This window comes from Cynocephalus volans, chromosome 8 (genome assembly GCF_027409185.1).
Source record: "Cynocephalus volans isolate mCynVol1 chromosome 8, mCynVol1.pri, whole genome shotgun sequence".
Classification (NCBI taxonomy): Eukaryota; Metazoa; Chordata; class Mammalia; order Dermoptera; family Cynocephalidae; genus Cynocephalus; species Cynocephalus volans.
The window spans coordinates 108,902,006-108,922,535 of record NC_084467.1 but is presented as its reverse complement, the minus strand read 5'-3'; the positions used below and the strand labels follow the sequence as shown (position 1 = coordinate 108,922,535).

The window sequence follows — 20,530 nt, the reverse complement described above, 5'->3', positions numbered from 1 at the left end:
GTTATAAAGCCACAAAAACTGTGAACTAAGCAAATAGGTCTTTAAGACAAACATTTAGTGCTCATGTTTATCCATTGGCTGCACTGGACCCTCCATCAAGCCAATTGCTTAAGAAGTGATGTCATGTGTGTGAGAGAACCCTGATCAGGATGTTTTTCTCTCCATCTCACTTATGAATGACGGGATTGAAGGAGAGGAAAGAACTAGAACTAGAGTGTACTAGTCAAGTTAACTCATGGCTAAGCTTGCATTGTTAAAATACAAGATATGTGCTCTGTAAAACTTCCTATGTTATTGTATTTTCCTTCAGTTTGCTTGTTTAAAAAACTACAAAAATTCTAAGTTAGAGATAACTAAGGGCAAAACACATACATCACCTTAGACATCATGGGGTAAGGGAGAAGAATCAGAATGTTCTGAGCAGCTGTCCCAGTGGGTGACCAATGAAGAAAGTATAAAATTATTGAGATGTGGATGGCACTGCTAATCTCTTATTCTTTTCCACTGATGTAGTTTTCTTTCAACTAGTTTTGGGTTTCTTACCCAAGCTTCTCTAAAATAAAAATTTGAGAAGACTCAAAAAGCTACATATCTAGGTGTTAACTCTGAGTAATTTAATGAGCTCCTTTCCATGGGTACTTATATTGTAATGAGTAATTTTGCTTTAACGAAAAGCAATTTTAACTTTCTCCCTTTGCTTAGAAAGCAAGGTGGGAAGAGGGGAGAAAAGAGAAAGAAAGGAAATATGATGGGACTCTGGACCCTTTGCACCTTTTTTTAACTAACGCAGTTTTGCATTTTTGTTTGTTTATGCCTCCTTGTATAATATCTTTTGATCAAAAAATTCTGAGAATAACAATGTTTGAAACATGCTAACATAGGATTAAAACTCTTATATTTCAGGCATTATTTGACAGGAGGAGGGGTATTTTAGGTCAAGGAAATCATCTTAGCTCCTTTCAAAATCACTTTACTGTAGATATCTTTCTTACTTATGGGTGAAGATAGGTGAGATTTGGTACTCCCTTAGTGAGTACTGTTTCTTAATGTATTTGAATACAACCACTATGCCCTGAGCCTAGCCATTTGTAAATCTCTATCAAGGCTGGACCTTTCCTAGAGTAAAATCAAGTATATATTTTCATTCCCATTGTCTAAGAGAGAAGGAAATTGTAGTGGGGGAGCTCTTCCTGGGAACTACTGACAGAGATGACTTTAGTTGGGAGTTGCGCATTTTGTGTTATGGAACTCATCCTCACTGACTTTCTGTGATTGCCTTTGTGACCTTGTCTCTGTTTTAGGGTTCTTGTGGTGCTTGCTGGGCTTTCAGTGCTGTGGGAGCCCTGGAAGCACAACTGAAGCTGAAAACAGGAAAACTGGTGTCTCTTAGTGCACAGAACCTGGTGGATTGCTCAACTGAAAAATACGGGAATAAAGGCTGCAATGGTGGCTTTATGACAGAGGCTTTCCAATACATCATCGATAATAACGGCATCGATTCAGACGCTTCCTATCCCTACAAAGCCATGGTGTGTCATAAGCAAATTTTGTGTGTATCCCCATGGCCTCATGCTATCCTTTGACTCACCACCAAGCCAACTGCTTGAGAAGCAGTGTTGTGTATATGAGAGAACCCCATCAGGAATTCTTAAATCTTCAAAATCTCTTTCTTACATAATAGCATTCTTAATTTACCAGTGGCACAATACTTTTAAACAAGCAAGTAGCAGTCATGCTTAAAAACAGACTTTAAGCAAACCATCCTTAAAATTCTCTCCCTATGTTTGCCTGGTATTTAAACTTTTTTGTTCTGTAGCCTTCCATGCTCAACTTTATTCTCAGATTATCAACCACGTCATTCTTCCACCTACTATGAAGCTAAATAATGCTCTCCTCCTCCTTGCAAGTTTATTACACATTTTGTTAAATGATATAAGTAATATGTCTATATTATAGAAAATTTAGAAATGATTAAAATGTTCAAAAACCTCTTAACTACTGTATATTTTATTTCTTTCAAGTTCTTTTTCTGTTAAGCATTATAAAACATAGTTCTGTATAAAACAAACATGAATCAGTAAGCTTTTTCCCACTTGAAATATGTTTTGCATAGTATACCATCTCTGTAAACCATCATTTTATCTGTAGATCATGTTGCAGACATCATCAAAAACATTAAGGCACTAATCAAGAGTTTATAATCTCTACATACTATTCTCCTACAATCTACCTCAGAGTCTGACGGGACATTGTCCTGGCAAGTTTTGCGTGTATGAAGATGTTCACAATTTAAAACAATAAAATAGTTCCAGTATTTCCTCTTTTATTGGTGAAACCTGGAACTGTTAGGATTTGGAAGATTCTATTTTTCTTTCTTTAAAAGGAGAAGGAGCTTTAGTACTTGAAAAGGTTAAAGTGAGAAAAGAAAGCATATTTGAAATTCATACTTAGGATGTTGGTGATTTTTAAAGCAAGTTGAAGTATACTTCTTTGTCTGATTTATACTTTTTTTGCAGGATGATAAGTGCCATTATGACTCAAAAAATCGTGCTGCCACATGTTCAAAGTACACTGAACTTCCCTTCGGCAGTGAAGATGCCCTGAAAGAAGCTGTGGCCAATAAAGGACCTGTTTCTGTTGCTATAGATGCAAGTCATTCTTCTTTCTTCCTCTACAAAAGTGGTAAACACTCAGATATGTAACTAAGATATAACTCTTGTTATATGCTGCCTTCACACTATAAGAAAGAATGCTATCCTTTCCCCATCACTCCACCTCTGAATGTTTAGATAGATTAAACAGAATCTTCCATTTCATATAAATATTTCCCAGTTCTAATCAGTAAAGTAATCCTTATCAAAGCTTACTAACACTATATGACAGGTACTACAGTAAATTCTTTACTTATATTATCTCATGTAACCCTCACAAAAATCCTAATGTAGAAGTAAAAGTCTTAGAAGGGTCACACAATCTGACAGAGGTTGAGCGGGGATTAAAAACTATGTAACTTGACTCCAGAGCCTGTGCTCTTAACCACAGTAGAGAATTTATAGTGTAGGTGTAGCACAGAAGTATATAAGGAGGACATCTAACACTTTTTTAAAGCTGAGACTTAAATATATTATTCACAAAATGCAAAACTGAGTAACATATTTCCTGAGCACCCACTAAGGGTCAAACATTATATTAGAGTAGAAGGCAACAATATATTTTTTAAACCTTATGTTAAACAGCATTTAATCTAGTGAGGTATAAAAATGTATGAAACAAACAATTTAGGAATATGTACAAAGAAATACAATAACTGTATGTAAGTTAAAAAAATAATTAGAAAAAAGTGGTAGCTTATCAAAAGTTTTCTGGGGGGAACTATGATTATATTGGTGCCAAACTTGGCAAGAAAACTGACAAATATAGACTTGATGGCAAAGAATTATGAGCTCTAAATAGTTTAAGCTTGAGAGTATGTGTTCCTAACATTTTAATTAACCTTGCCATACTTGTATATCTGAAACAGTCTAATAAAAAGTAATAGTGGGTAATACCAAGGTCAAGGCTTGGATCTCCTAACTGGCGAGCTGTCAAAAAAAGTAATAGCATTTTCAAATGTCCTGTATTATCAGATAGCATTCACCCTTTTTCCCCAACCCATATTTTATTCTCAGGTGTCTATTATGAACCATCCTGTAATCAGACTGTGAATCATGGAGTACTAGTGGTTGGCTATGGTAACCTTAATGGGAAAGACTACTGGCTTGTGAAAAACAGGTAATATATTCATACTTCAATATATATTTAATTAAAATCAGGAATTCAAGGGAGCCTCAATAAATGCTCTCTTGTGATGATGATCATGATGTTGACAATGATAAACATTTATAGCTTCTTACAAAGTGACATTCTAAATTGCTCATCTTCTATAATACTTCTCTGATCATTCCTTCTCAATATCTCTTATGAACAGCTATTCTGCTTATCTCCGAATGGTTGGTATTTCCTCCAGGCCTCCATCCTCTGCCCATTACTCTTCTTGTTCTACATTTTTCTTTCTTTATTATTATTATTTTTTTTTTGGTTTTGCTAATTATCCACAACATTTTTTAATGAAAGTTTTCAAATACATTGCAACATTGCTTCATTAAATTTTATTAAACTTTGTTTATCACATATCACCCATCTGTCCATCCCTCTATTCATCCATCAGTCCATCTTATTTTTAGTGCATTTCAAATTAAATTGTAGACATTAGTACATTTCTTCCTAAACACTTTTTAAAAAATTTATTTGTTATTATTTTTTTACTTTCTAAGATGTGGAGCAGTTGTGGGGAGGAGAAGAGGGAAAGGGGAGGAGAATACAGTGGGAGGAGGAGGAACGGGGGTGTGGTCAAGGCCTGTGGTGCCCCCCTCATTCTGGCAGGGGAGCCTTGGGTGCTCCCAGCAGTTGCTCTGTGGTCATCGCTGGGCTGGATATGGACGTCAGTGGGGTGTGGCTGAGGCCACCCCCTGCCACCCTGGTTCAGGAGCCTGGGGTACTTTCAGTGGTGACCTGGTGGTCTTTGCTGGGCTGGATACAGATGTCCTACATTTTTCTTACATACCATTATTCCATTCTTATGACTTTAGTTTATGGCTTTTGAGTCTCTAGCTATGTCTCTGATGTCTGCCTGGGACTTCAGACTTATCTGGACATAACCACTTACATATGTCTTAGTCTCTCCAAACTCAGTATGTCTAAGGAATTCATTACCCTCTTCACTATACTGTCCCTCCTCCAGAATTTCCCATGTCAATAAATGGCAACACTATATAACACCATCACCTAATAATATACCATGGATTCATCCATGACTCCTCCAAGTCCTACCAAGCACAAGTCAAATTAATTTTACCTCATATCTGACCTTGATTCTGTCCTTCTCCATTTCTTCTATTACTGCTCCAGTTCAGATATCTCTTGCCTGGACTATTGCTGTAGCCTTCTAACTGGTCTGCTTTACTCTCAAATCCATCTTTCATACAGCTGCCAAACTGATTTGTCTAAAGTATGAATGAGTCTGGGCTTTTACTCTTCTACTTAGTATCATTCTGTATAAAATTAATATTCGCTAACAGAAGACAAATCTTTTTTTAATAATACTGCTTTTTTTTTTTTTTTTTTTTGGCTGTTGGCCGTATGGGGATCAAACCCTTGACCTTGATGTTATAACTAGAAGACAAATCTTCTGTGTTGTGATCCCTACCTGTCTTGCCAGCCTCACTTCTTGGCATTTGTTATCTCATGCTCTACACCTTAGTTATATTGAACTATACACAGTTACACTTTCCATACATACCACTTTGTCTTTAAACCATATCTTGGTTATATGCTCCCTCTGTCTAGAACATCCTTTCTCCTCATTTGGTTTATTCCTCCTTTTCCTGCAAATGCAGCTCAGGCATTATTTAATCCAGGAAGTCTTCCCTGAATCTTTGGGCTGAGTAAAATGTCTTTTTTTTTTTTTTGACGGCTAACTGGTATTGGAGCCCAAACCTGTGACCTGGGTTTTATAAGACTGCACAAATGTCCTTTTTCTATTCTACCAAAATGTCCTATGCATGCTGGATCACTACATTTTGTACATTATATTTAAATTGTATGTTTACCTGTGACTCCAATATTTTATATGTGCTTTGGGGTATAGATTATGTCTTTGGGGTAAAGATTATGGGATAGAGGTTTTGTCCTTATGTCTTCAGCACAATATGTGTGGCACCTAGTGGCACCTCAATACATTTATTGAACTGACATCTATATAATTCATAAACAAAATGGATTTAACTGCAAGAGGGAAAAAAAGAGAGGAAATATGAGTTGAGACTTTTAAGCACACTTGAAATTTCTCCTTGAATTAGTTTCCTAGGGCTTCCATAACAAAATGCCATGAACTGAGTGGCTTGAGCAAAAGAAATTTATGTCTCCGAGTTGCGGAGGCTAGAAGTCTGAGATCTAAGTTTTGGCAAGATTAGTTCCTTCTGAGGGCTGTGAGGAAGAAGATGTTCACAGACTCACACAAAACTACTGTATGATCTCAATTACATGTGGAATCTAAAAAAGCCAAACTCATAGAAACAGAGCAGAACGGTGGTTGCCAGGAGTTAGGGGGTTGGGGAAATGGGGAGATGTTGATCAAAGAGTATAAATGTTCAGTTATAAGGTGGGATCTAATGTACAGCATGAGTGGTAATGGATGTGTTAATTTGATCATGATAATTATTACACAGTGTACACGTGTATCAAATCATCATATTGTATACCTTGGATATATATATTTATCAATTAAAAATTTTTTTTAGATTAAAAGAAAAAAAATGTGTGATACCTCTACCCTAGTTTCTGAAGGCTTGCTAGCAATCTTTAGCTTTCCTTGGCCTCTAGAAGCATCACCCCAATCTCTTGCCTTCATTTTCACATGGCATTCTCCTTGTGTGCATGCCTGTTTATGTGTCCAGTATTCCCTTTTTATAAGACATTAGTCATGTTGGATTAGGGCCCACCCTAATGACCTCATCTTAATTTAACTAATTACATCTACCAGACTCTATTTCCAAATAAGGTCATATTCTTAGGTACTGGGGATTAGAATTCTAACATGTTTGGGGGGTACGCAATTCAACCCATAACACCACTCAAATCTTTACTGAAAGTACGTAGTCTACAAATCACAGACAAACAAAAAGGTACTTTTTCATGTTGTGGCACACATAAAAGATGATAATATTTGTATGGCCCACTGGGAAAGTAGCTGAAGGGACTGATATCTTGGTTCACTTATAACATATTCACAGCACTGGTCAGCTTGAGTGCAGACCAGTGAAAGCTTTTTTAAATGAAGCAATACTTTCTCTCATATCTTACTGACTCCCTGAGGGACTCCCTACAGTAGGTGTCCCTTCTCTATTGAAGCTGCTCTTCTTGAAGATCATCTGTCCTTGATTTTGTCCCTTCTCCATTTATTCTATTACTACTCTAGTTTAGATATCTCTTGCCTTGAAATTTAAAACCTCTTTACACTCATTCATTCAACCAGCATTAATTAGGCATCTATAATGTATCCAACATTATCTAGGCCCAGGATATAAAGTTAATAAAAAACTGTCCTGTCCTGAATGTGTTCACAATTCAACATGGAATTAGATATATTTTTAAACAATAAAATACAACACATCAAGATATAATTGTATATGTCTAAATGGCTATTGGACTATAGAGGAAGAGGTGCTTAACTACCTAAAGCTCCACAGGGAAGACGCTATTTTGCATCGTTTTCACATAAATGGAATTGCTCATGTGCTGGAGGAGGAAAGTGTGTTGGAGACAGAGAAGTTGCCCAGTGACCAAAAAAACATATACAATGGCACAGAAATGTAAAAGATTTCTCTGCATAAACTCTCTACTGCATTTACTTCTGTGGCATCTATGACATAGCAGTATCTTTATTCGTTTCGCTACATCAGTGTTAGCTTTGTATCTTATTTTCTTCCACTTGTCCCTTACATGGTTTTGCTATACCAAAGCAAACTCATCTGCTCTTTGAGTTTCAACTATTGTCATTATGTAGATGATTCTTAGTTTACAATCTTTAAAAATGACCTCTCTACTATGCGACGAACTGCCCGGTCCAACTTCCAACTTGGCAGCTCTGCTTGAAAAATCCAAATTCCTCACTCACTCACCCTACTACTGTTCATAACACACACACTCTGTCACACTCAACAAGTCTAAAAATTCCTTCTCTTCCTCTATCCTAACTCATCCTCCATCCCTGAAAATGATTTTAGAACAAACTCAAGGGAAAACCATTCCCTATTTTGGGTAATACGTCACCATCTTCAGATTATTAAAGCCTTGGCATCATCTTGGACTTCCCTTTCTCTCAACACACAAAGCCCTGTCCATTCAGCCTCTGAATCATGTTTTATGTGTATTTTCTCTTTTCCATTCCAAAAGGCCCAACTCTAATTCAGATTCCATCCTACCCAGCTATGGAGGTATCCTCTTAAAATATAGATTATGTCAGTCCGTCCATTCTCAAAAAATCCAAATAATTTACTATTGTCATCAAAATAAAGTCCAAACTCCTGGCCAGGCATTTAAGGTTCTCCATTATCTAGCTTTCATCATAGTTTCTATTCATTTCTTCCAGTATATTTTCTTTTTTGTGTGTGTGTGACCGGTAAGGGGATCATAACCCTTGGCGTGGTGTCAGCTGCACCGCACTCAGCCCGTGAGCGCACCGGCCATCCCTATATAGGATCCGAACCCGCGGCCTCGGCGCTCCCAGCGCCGCACTCTCCCGAGTGAGCCACGGGGTCGGCCCTTCCAGTATATTCTCATACACCGACACCCATCATCTGGCCACAGTGAACTACTTACTTTCTTAGTTTTTTTTTTTTTTTTAAGGGTCTAAAGAGCATATGGTTAACATCCATTTCCCACCCCCAGGCTAAACTTCTCTAAATTTATAGATGCTTACCTACCTCCATTTCTTTTATGTTTGCTGTTTCATCTTTCTGAAATGTCCTTGAAGCCCATTGCTGCCTACAAAAATCCCACATGTCTATGGTGAAATGTATATTCTCATGTAGTCTAATAGGAGAGTAAATTGTTAAAATCCTTCATGAAAGCAATTTGACAATATGAATTAAGAACATTGTATTTTTCATATTCTTTGTCTCATTTTCACTTAGAATTTATATGAAAAAAAAATCCTAAATATGGGAAAACCTTCATACCCAATTTATGCAAATTGTAGCATTTTTTAAAATTTTAATTTATCAATACACAATATAGTTGATTCTCATGTCCCTTTACCAATTCCTCCTTTTCCTCCTCTCCCCTCAAATTGTAGCATTTACAAAACCTAGTAAGCAGCCAAAAAATCTACATCTATGACATAATCAACTCCATGCATAAGAATTATTCAGACTACTATGAATAACCTAACAACATACTTGGGATATATGTTTAAGTGGAAATATATATATAAATATACATTTTATAAATATAAATATAAGTATTAAATTTAAAATGGTATGTTCAACTTCTCTGATGTATGCTATATTAAAGGACCAGAATTATACCAAATGTTGATAGTAGTTGTCTTTGTCTATCTTTATGTGTTTTTAAACTTATCTTTAAAAAGAAAGTTATTACTTTTAAAATGAAAAAAAGTCATTAAAAATCCTATTCATTCTTCAAAATCTACCTCAATGCTAATTCCTCAATATCCCATTCACTATTCAGAATTTTTTCTCTAATTTTAAGCTTTAACAATGCTCTATAAAGTCTATTATAGTATTTAACACATGTGCCTTGTATTATAGCTATTTCTGTAAATCTCCACTCACTAGAATATAAACTTCTTAAAGGCTGGATAGTCTCTTGTTCATTTTTCATCTTCATTCATACATTGATTCAACAAACATATATTGAGTACCTAGCATATGCCAAGCTAGGAACTCAGGTGTTGGCAATGAAAATACAGCTTTTCTACCATCTCTCAAAATACTTATAGTCTAATAGAGTCAAGGAAACAGATAGGTGCACGTACAGATCGTTGCAATAGAATGTGATAAATGCTAAGATAAAGATATACTAGGTTGCAATGGAAGCATAGACAAAGAGTACTTAGCCTAGCCTGGGTGGTCAGGGAAGGCCTTTCAGTTAAGTTATTTGACTAAATCTTAAAAGACAAGAAGGAGTTAGCCAAGTGAAAAGGGCAATCACAACAGAGAAAGCTAAATGTGAAAAAGTAGAGATGAGGAAAAGTAAATGAGTTAAGGGAACTGCATGTACTTTTCTAAAGGTTGTAAGGTTGTACTTTTCTATAAGGTGCCTGTTAGAGATGCAGGGTAGACAGGGACCAAATGATGAAAGACCATAGCTATCTCTGGCACTAAATCCTAACACAGAGAGATTGAACATGCACGTGAATTCCAGGCTCCACAAAGGATATACTCAAATAAAATCCTCTTAGAATCAGACTTGTTCTTATTGATCTCTTAGCAGGCTGAATTATGTGTCATTCCCAATGCTACAAAGTTAACCTCAAGTGAAAGAATGTAGAATTTTCCTCTATTTGGTTTGTTCTTTTATATCTTCCTTTTGTTTATATTTAATCTTCTTTCTGGCATGTATGTAACATTGACCCATGTCCCTGAATTTTTTTCCCTTTTCTTGACATGGGTATTTAGCTTCTCAGTGTAATATAGTATAGCATAATGAGTAAGAGCATTTTTACTCCTGAGTGAGAGTGTGGTTCTGATAATGCCAAGGCCACAGGTTCAGATCCCATATAGGGATGGCCGATTAGCTCACTGGGTGAGTGTGGTGCTTAAAACACCAAGTCAAGGGTTAAGATCCCCTTACCAGTCATCTTTAAAAATAAAAAATAAAAAAAAAATTCTAATTCTCTTAACTGTCTCTGTGACCTTCAGCAGGTTATTTAACTTCTTTGCCTTTAATTTCCTCATCTATAAAATGAAAACAATGGCCTGAAGATTATTATAAGGATTAAAAAAGATAATGCATGTGAAACACTTAGTACATAGTGCCTGGCACATAATAAGTGTCCAGTAAATCATAGTAATTATTATTATTCCTCCTTTGTGTCTCTATGAACAGAATACCAAATGATGTATAAAACCATACCTGCAACAACATCTCAACAATAAATATTGTAATAAGTTTTACAGAATGTTTTCAGAATGTGTAACAATATAGGCCAATGATTTAATGCCAAAGCAAAATTGAGTAAAAATTATGCTATGGGGGCCAAAATGATGCAAAATACCAAACTGCACTACCCTCTGATGGTTTGACTTAATCCAAAAATCTGTGAGGAATGATGATCTTCATATTCTTCAGGAACATTTCCATAAATATTAGGCAGCAGAGATTTTGAGGTTATACTGTTGGATAAGATCCTGAAGTATTTGGATGATCTATGCTGCCAATCATGGGCAGATCCATAAATTTAGAAACCTAGTTTAACTAGAGATACAATTGCTCTCCACCTAGAAAAGTTTAGGAGCCTAACAAGGAAACATAATTTTCTAGAAGGCCACCCCAATCTAAGGAACTACCCACAAGATGAGCAAAGACTGTTTTTAGAAAAAAAGGGCCCACCTCCTTTTTTTCTAAAAAAAAAAAAAAAAAAGTTTAGTACACAGATCAATAAGTAATCAAGACCTCAAAGTTCTTGGGCATAGGATTATTTTAGCCTGGGGGGGGGGAAATGAAAGTTGTTAACCATATGCTCATTAAAACCTTAAAAAAAAACCCCAAAACACCGAAAAACTAAGAAAGCACCCAGGACACCTTTAAGTAATATCTGGTAAATTCTCTAAGATAAATAGTTGCAAAATAGGTGGAGATAATGAAGTGAATTGATTTTCTAATATTAACTATCCCAGAATCGCATGTTATAGTATCCATAACAAAAATGAACATTTTTATTTGGGAATAGCTGAATTTAGGCCATTATTTCTGATAGTATTAGATAGTAAGGCCAACTGCCTCTTAAAGCTCAAATGCATTATAATATCATGTCATCAGGGAAGATGCTTATCTTTCTTTTCTTTATTGGGGGTGGAGTTTGTGGGTGGAGGACATAAATGTGTCCTCTTCATCCGTAAGTGGCATGAAGTTATAAAAATATAAGTTGGAATAAAGAACATATTCCATTTTCCCTTACCAAAAACTGTTGTCTGATCTTTCAAAAGATCTTGATTCTTTAAGTAGAGTTAGGTTACATGTTCTATATTAAACATCATAGGAGTCTATATTAAATTCATACATATTGCCTCCTTTCTGTGGATCAAAGGCTGAGAAAAGGTTAAAAAAATTTATAATCTAAAAATTTTTCTTAGAAATTTCTCTATGAAAAGATTAAGAATTGTGCATATTGAAGTATGACTCAAATCAGGTATTTATTCCCACCACTCCACAGGAATCACTCTTGTCAAGATTACTAATCATCCTCCATTTTGCCTCAGTAGTCGGTTTTCAGGCCTCATTTTACTTGCCCTCTAAGCAACATTTGATATATGATTACTCTCTGCATCATGAAACAGTTTTAGGGGATCCCACTCTCCTGGTTTTCTTCCCACTTACTTCTCAGTCTCCTTTACTAGTTCCTCTTATTCCTCCTCACTTCCAAATATTAAAATTTCCCAGGCCTCAGTTTTCCTCTCTCTCTCCTCTCCTTATCTAATCTTATTTAGTCTCACGGTTTTAAACACCTTTAAACACCATCTGTGTGCTGATGCTCTCAACTTTGTATATTCAGCCCTAATTTCTCTCCTGAGTACCAGACTCCTATGTCCAACAGCCTACCGCTTGACCTCTCCATCTGAGTATCTGTAGGCCTCAAACTTAACATGTCCAAAATATAACTCCTGCCTCTCTGCTACTGCCCCAGTTTCCCCCATCTGAGTAAATGCCAACACCATTTGTCCCAGGCTAAAACACTGGAGTCCTTTCTTTCTTCACTTTAGATGTTGATGAACAGCATCTAAATCTTCAGCAAATCCTGTCATTTCTGCTGTCACTAAGTTATTCCAAATCTGATTACTTCTCAATACCTCTACTGTTACCATTATAGTTCAAGACACTATCCATCTGTCTCTTGGCCTATTGCAATAATTTCCTAACTAGTAGTTGCTTTCCCTCTTGTTTGCCTACAATTAATTCTCTACATGGTAGCCAGAATGATCTTTTTAAAGCATAAAGCAGATTATGTTACTCTCCTACTCCAAACCTTCTAATGACTTTCCTTCACACTCAGAACAAAACCCATGACCTATGATACATGACATTGTCTGGCCTCAGACTATCTCTCCAACTGCCTCTCCAACTACTCTCCCCTCTCTCACTCAGCTCTAGGCACAGATATGTGTCTCAGATATGCCAAGCTTATTGCCAATTCTTTCCCCAGATCTTTGCATCACTTGTACCTTCATATTACTTAGGTCTTTGCTCAAATATCTCCTCAGAGAAGGATTTCCTGACCACTCCATCTAAAATGGAGCCTTAACTGCCAACATTGTATCCCCTTACCCTGTTTTATTTTTCTTTATTGTATATATCATATACTTCTTTGCTTATTATATGTTTTCCCTCTTGAATGTGGGCTTTAAAAAGATTTTATGTTGTTTACCATTGTAATCCTAATGCCTAGAATAGTGTCTGGCACAGCCTAAGAAAACCAGGACTTCCATTTATTCCAAAAGAAACTGGCATATATTTTAAAAGGACTATCTAATAAGTTAGTAGGCCTGTATTATGCAGGGAGAAGGTAGGGTGACCCACTGTCTCTTTTTGCTAAGGACTGTGGGGCTTTCTGGGACACAGAACTTTCTTTTTGAAACCATAACAGTCTCAGGAAAACTGGGACTGGTGATCACCCTAGAAGAAGGCTATATATTTAAAAAGGGGGACTCTACTTGAGTCCAGTCAGATGAACTCATACCTGGATAATAATAAAAATATTTACCTCCACTTATCAAGCATTTATTATGTACCAGATATTGCACTTGTACTTTAAATACATCTCATTTAATTTTTAAGGTAATGTTATGAGATAGGCATTTTATCCCCATCATATAGAATTTGGAACTCCTGAGAGGTAAGAAACTTTCCCAAAGTTGAACAGTTTGAATGAAAGAGCTATAGATTTAATAAAAACAAACAATTTGTTAAGAACTGAAATAAACATTTGGAGCAGACCTCATACAGTTTTGAAGGCAAGAATTTGTTCTTAGATACTTTGCTTAGCTTGAGATTTTTAATTAATTGCATTCTTTAAGGGAAGTTAGCAGGACTCAGTCAAAAAAAAAAACTTTGGGCTCCTTTACAAAATTGGGGGAAGTTGACGTTATTCTATAAAGCTGAGAAAAGTAAGTTGTCCAGGTGTTGAATGAGATCTGAGACTCCTTGATCTCACTGATTGAAGTCATATTACTAGTAACTGGACCCTCAATTCATTTTTCATTACCATAAATCAGGTCCAAACTCATTTCATATAAAATTATTTATTTTACCTATTTTTAAAGGCAGTGAAACTAAGAAGATGTGCATTATATAAGATCCTGGATGTTCTGGTCTTTATTTAATTCTCCATACTACTTCACTCACAGGGATAAGGTAGGGATAGGGATAGTATAAAAGTTAAAGTAGGCTTTGGAATAAAACAATCCTAGATTTGAACACTTGCTTCACAATTTACCATCTGTGTGATTTTGGGCAAGTCACTTTATACTCTGCTCCTCTGTTTTTCTCTTTAGTAAAAAGAAGATAATACCCACAGGATGATGATTAAATGAGATAATGTATGTTAAGCTGTTTAGCACAGAATGAGTGTTCAATAAATACCGGCTATTAATATTAATGATAGCTTGGCCATAGTTGTTTATTATTGCTTTTGCTTATCAAACTAGGTATTAAAAGAGCACTATATTCATTGATAAGAAGTGACAAAGGAGTTGGATTTTACTATAAAGGCATTGCGGATCTATTAACGGGGGGTTGGCAATTAAGTGAAAGGAAGTAAAAAAAAGAAGCCCATGAAAGTATGAGGAGTGACTAGAGAGAGAGAAGAAAATCAGCAAATAGCAGTGTCTTAAAGCCAATAGAGGGCCGAGCCCGTGGCGCACTCGGGAGAGTGCAGCGCTGGGAGCGCAGCGACGCTCTCGCCGCGGGTTCGGATCCTATATAGGAATGGCCGGTGCCGATCACGAAAAAGACAAAAAAAATAAAAATAAAAAGCCAATAGAGAAGTGAGGTGGGAATAGAAAACTGTGTTAAATGGTACACAGAGATAAAAATAAGACCTGAAAAGTGTCCAGTGAGGGCTAATACATGAATACTTAAGGCCACTTAAAGCACAGCCTTTTAAATTATGCCACTTGTCTTCCAGCAATAAACAAGCACTTCTTAGTTTCTCCACTGCAAGCAAAAACACAACCTTCCTTTGAGTCCCTAAGCAAAAATCTGTGATGACTTTGGAATTAAAGTACAAGTTCCTGAGCCTGCTGTTCTAACCTGTGTGCACAATATGGCCCCAAACCAACTTCCTATCCTCTTTTCCCTCTGTTCCACTAAACATACCCACTTTTTCATTCAACTAAATTTCTTGCTGCTTTCCAAACACACCAGGCATTTTCTTAATGTCTTTTTTTTTCTTTCTTTATTTATTTATTTGCGGGGTCGGCGGGCGGGGGGTGGGGGTGGGGGTTGCTTCTGACCACTATAGGTATCTAAGCCCTTGACCTTGATATTATAACACTGTGCTCTAACCAACAGACCTTAATGGCTAGCCCATTTTCTTAATTTCATGTTTTTATTTGTATCCTACTTAAAGCACTTAATGAATTCTGCCTCATATTATAATTATTTGTATACCTACAATCACAAAACCTCAGAATCATTAAGGACTTCAGAAATAATTTATCTTACAAGGATTTTATCAGTTTTTTTTCACTGGTCTGTGGTAAAGTGAGAAAAACAATATTTTGGTGACATTTTTATAAATTTTTTTTTACTTAAATTAGAGATTATGTCCTCTAATTTTTTATTTTTGGTGTTAAAACATTTTCTCTTTTACAACATGATGGCAAGAGTAAATGGTATGGGATTTTTTATATATCCGCACATACTAATTTAAAAGTTAGTTACTTTACATCAATCTGCAAAAAAATTTTGAAATCCTTTAAGTCCATGAGATCAAAAATGAGAGAACCGTTGATCTCCTCTAACCCTTATTTGACCTATGTATTCCCTCTGCAACATCTCTGGCAAGTTATGCAATGAACTTCACTTGAACACTTCCAGTACCAGGGAGTGTACCTCCTTACAAGGTAGCATACTCCATTTTTTGATAGCTTTAATTATGAGAAAGTCTTATCTCAGTTCCACCTCTAGATCAAAAAGCTCTTTCAGAGCTTCACTTTTTACTGTTTACTTTAGAATTCCCTGCCCTATGCCTTTTTCATAGTAGTCACTCAAAAATATTTCTTAATTGATATTCTCTAGAGGAATTTAAGTTTGATAGAAAATCATCACCCATGATCCTATTAGGCATTTAGAGATGGAGCCTTATAGAATATAATAATACTTGCTTGCTGCACAAGGCATATTTACAGAATAGGAAGATTAAAGGACTGAGATGGACCTTATATTGTTTTCCTTAGGTACTAAGTTTAATCATCAATATACCACTAAAGCCTTCCAAGCTACACTTTCAAAATTGCCCAAAATCCCTAAGGAAATTATTATATTATTTCATTCTACTTTTGTTTCACAGCTTTTCATATGTAATCACTTTAGGAGAAAAACAATCAGAGATAAGAAGTTGGTCATATGATTTGATTGTATTCATTTGTAATTTTGTGTTACTTCTTTTTCTAAAGCTGGGGCCTCAACTTTGGTGAACAAGGATATATTCGGATGGCAAGAAATAGTGGAAATCATTGTGGGATTGCTAATTTTCCCTCTTACCCAGAAATCTAAAGGATCTCTTCATTTTATAACAAGTCAAGAAAGATGAAACACTTCCTCTTAATTTTACCTGCTGTGTCCAGAAGAAATAAGTGTGTCATGATCAGTATATATTTACTCTACTATTTAGAAAATACAGTTTGATTCTTCACTTTTTTAACTTTGCAGATCTTGGAAAAAAGTTTGCTAAGTAAATTAATAATGCACTATAGAGATAACTGAGGATTGTTTAACTTAAGACAATCTGTTGTGTTTGTCATTGTTTTATTTTATACTGTTTGCCTTTTTAAGTCTCTTAATAGCCTTTTGTAAATTGATGACCTAAAAGTGCTTAATAAATGTGTCATTTCAAATTTCTATCATTGCCATATATCATTCTTTTCCTGTTCTTAGATAACCATTATAATCTATCATGAGAATACTAATTGTGGTATGCTGGTGATGGGCTATGGCAACTTTGATGGAACAACATATTAGGTTTTAAATGTCCTCAGGGCTCAGATTTTATCTTTGCACATAAAAGGATTCAATAAATGTTTTTAAATTAAGTGATGTTAAAGTAGACAAGTGCTTAAAAGAATCAACTTTCAAGCACTTTGTAATAATTATTTTAATGATCAACAATTTAATATACTATTTCTAATTATTTGTACCTAGTCATCAACAATTCGACAGAACCTTTTTTTGGCAAATAATTGAGCCAACCTGAATAAAATAACCAAACTGCATTTCTTTAAAAATATTCTACTCATATTTTTATATAATTCTGATGGACCTTCCTCACAACTGTTCTAGATTAGTAGCTGGGCTCTGAACAGGCAGCAGGAACTTTAAATTTTATAAATTCATGTCTATGACATGAAAAATGTGTAGGAAAATATCATTAATATATCCTAAACTGACCTTAAACTAATTTCACTATCTCTGGCTCCCTCTTCATAAAGGACATTTTAAGGAACAAAAATTACTGAATATAAAAACATTGTCATAATGCTTTTCATGATGACTATCATCAAAAATGTAGAGAAATATAATTGTTTAAAAGTATTTAGTTGATTACTCTTTAGTTTTTAACATAATTTTTGTTTTGCCCATAAATTTTCAAGTACTCTAATATGGCTTCTCAACCTTCAGCAATTTGGTGAATCTATGGATGCCTTCTCAGAATGATTTTAAATACATAAAATATGTAGAATTACAAAGGAAGCTAATTATATTGAAATAGTTATTAAAAGGTTAAAATATAAATTTATGAGATAGTAATCACATGCTTCTTTATAAATACATTAAATAAGAGTTAATAACTATCCGAAATTTGAAGTAGTGTCAAGCATAAATGATATTTGAAAACATCTGCAAAAACTGTAATGTGATATGAAAATATCTGGGGGTTTTTTTGATGATAAAGTCACAAGTATTGCTAATATTACCATGGCTTATGGACTATGTTCAGAGTTGAAGGAAATGCTAACTTTCAGTTAGAGGTTAGTGACGTATAGGACCCTACCCGACATGTGGCAAGTTGGCATGTTGAATCTTTTAAGTTGGAGGAATATGAGAAAGTCTTCCTGCAGAAGCAGGAAGGTCACTCTGACCTCCTCCCTGTTCTTCCCCAAAGCAGTCATAAAACCTAGAAAGGATTTTCTGACCTTGACCCTTACATAAAAGGTGCTCTCCCTATAACTGGAGGAAAAGAGCATCCTTACCTCCAAAGATACAGGGACACAGAGAGGAATCTAAACAAACAAGTCTTGCTAAATTTCCCCCAGTTTATCACATTAAGCTCATAACCCCTTTGCCCTATCACATTTCACCATCACTCTCCACTCTTCATCAAACCTACTATTAAAAACAAACAGGTTTAACTGTTTCTTCAGATCCTCATTTCCTTATGAAGGCTCCTATGTCATGTAAAACTTATACTAAATGAATTTGTATACTTTTGTTAATTTGTCTTGTGTTATAGGGGCCTCAGCTATGGACTTAAGATGGGTAGAAGGAGATATTTTTCCTCCCCTACATTAGTGAAAATAAAAATGTAAATTTTTCCCCATACAAATTTACAAATTTTCTGAATTCTATCTCGAAGGCTTTGGGAGTTGTGAATCCCAGGTAAAGAATGCCTGAACTAAACGAGTAATGAAATATTTAACTAAAATCTTCATTCAACATAAGGGGAAATTTTTAGCAATAAGTAATTTCAAACTTGTAGAAATCAAGTCTATTTCTAAAAAAAAAAATTAAAACAAAAAAAATTAAGAAAAAACATTCTGGAACCTATATGTACAATGATTTAAAGAAAGTAAACAGGAGGAAACTCTCCCTATACTCTGTGAAAACAGAAGAAAAAAAAAAAAACGGAGCAAATCTAGGAACCATCATAGAGTAAAAGTTGACAAGACTTATAAGTGCATAATAAAGGTAAAGAAATGAGATTTAAATATTCCAGAACTAGGATTCCACTGGACACGCAAGAAAATGTGACAACAGAGACATTATTTCTTTGAATAAATTATTCTTTTCTTACTCTTCTGGATAAGAATCTTGATGATGCTTCAGGTATGCACACTCTAATTACCAGAAAGACTATAAATCTGAACATGGCTATCTTTAAAAATGATAATAAAGCAATCCTCAAAGTACATAACTACTCAAGATGAATCAATGTATCTTTGCTGATGAACCAATTCCACAACCAACCTTCAATTCATTCCCCAACCAACAGCCAGAATGATCTATTAAAAATATGAAATAGATAATACCCCTCCCAGTTGCAACCTTTCAATAACTCCCATCACAACTAAAACAAAATATAATGCCTTAATTAACATTGACTATTAAGTTCTGCATACACTGGCTTTCCTATGTCATCTGAAGCCACTGTTTTCCACATTTGCTATGGTGTAGCGACACTGGCCTTGCTTCAATTTTTGAAGTACTTCCTTCTTTAGGGCCTTTGCAAGTGTTTTTCTCTCTGCCCATAATACTCCTGCCTCTGTGTGTGTGTGTGTTTGTGTGTGTGTGTTACTCATCCTTCTGGTTGTAACTTAAATGTCATTTCCCCAGAGAAGCCTTCCATGACCCACCTTCCCATCGAAATTGTTTCTCCTTTGTCCCAGCCCCAGAGTCAGACAGATCCTCTGATCCCTCTTCCGAATTAGGGATTGTGCTGGGTCCCAGGTAGAGAGAGGGTGTTTGGGGGCTTGGACTGTGGGGAAGCCAAGGTCCCCCTATTCCAACCTCTTTATTCCCCTCAACCCACCACTCTCACTGGGACATTCTGTAGCTTTTCACACTGAAAAGGAAAAAAATGTTATTTTTAGATATATTTTATGAATAATCTTTATTATGAATATGGCTGGTAACCACTGTGTATGTTATTGAAGACATAAAATGTTGGGGAAAAAAACATAAATAAAGTTTCTCCACTTTTGACTTTCTCCTTAAATCCAGTGCCTTTTTTTCATACACTTATATCAAGTTGTAACTGCCTACATCAATACAGATAATTGCCCTAGTCTGTTTTCTGATTTCTAAAATTGGGATAATACCTGTGTTTTCCTCACAAGGTTCTTGTAGGAAGCAAAGTAATAAAAAGATAGTGAATGGGAAAGCCCTTTGTAAACTTTAAATGTGAGAAAAAGATAAAGCAAAATATTTATTAGACCAAGATTTTCACTATTTTCGATCTTGAAAACAGAGTTCTAGTCTTCATTCCTCTCCTAACTGAATGACTTCAGGCAAATCTTTTCATATTTGGGGTGGCTGTTTCCTCGCCCCTAATGAAGATTTATCAAGGTTTATAAATAATTATATGTTTATACTACTAACATAACTTACTTGGATATGTAACAATCTGTAAACTAAGAATATTGTACTACTGGATAATCTCCAACTATCTACTGCTCTGATTTTATTATTTTGTTTCTAAATGAGACATAAATTACTTTCAAAGTTATCCATTGTCCCCACAGACATAACAGTAGAA

At 35.4% G+C, this 20,530-nt stretch overlaps 1 protein-coding gene across 2 annotated transcripts in view; it reads left to right on the top strand.

The window, feature by feature from the left end:
- The window catches only part of CTSS (cathepsin S), a 37,365-nt gene extending 20,661 nt beyond the window's left edge, over positions 1-16,704 (top strand). For both annotated transcript variants that reach the window (XM_063104023.1, XM_063104022.1), the window contains exons 5-8: positions 1,302-1,529; positions 2,517-2,682; positions 3,669-3,771; positions 16,455-16,704. In XM_063104023.1, coding sequence (XP_062960093.1) covers positions 1,302-1,529; positions 2,517-2,682; positions 3,669-3,771; positions 16,455-16,554 — 597 coding nt within the window. In that variant the 3' untranslated portion in view covers positions 16,555-16,704. The remainder of the gene's footprint in view (positions 1-1,301; positions 1,530-2,516; positions 2,683-3,668; positions 3,772-16,454) is intronic.
- Positions 16,705-20,530: the final 3,826 nt, after the last annotated feature.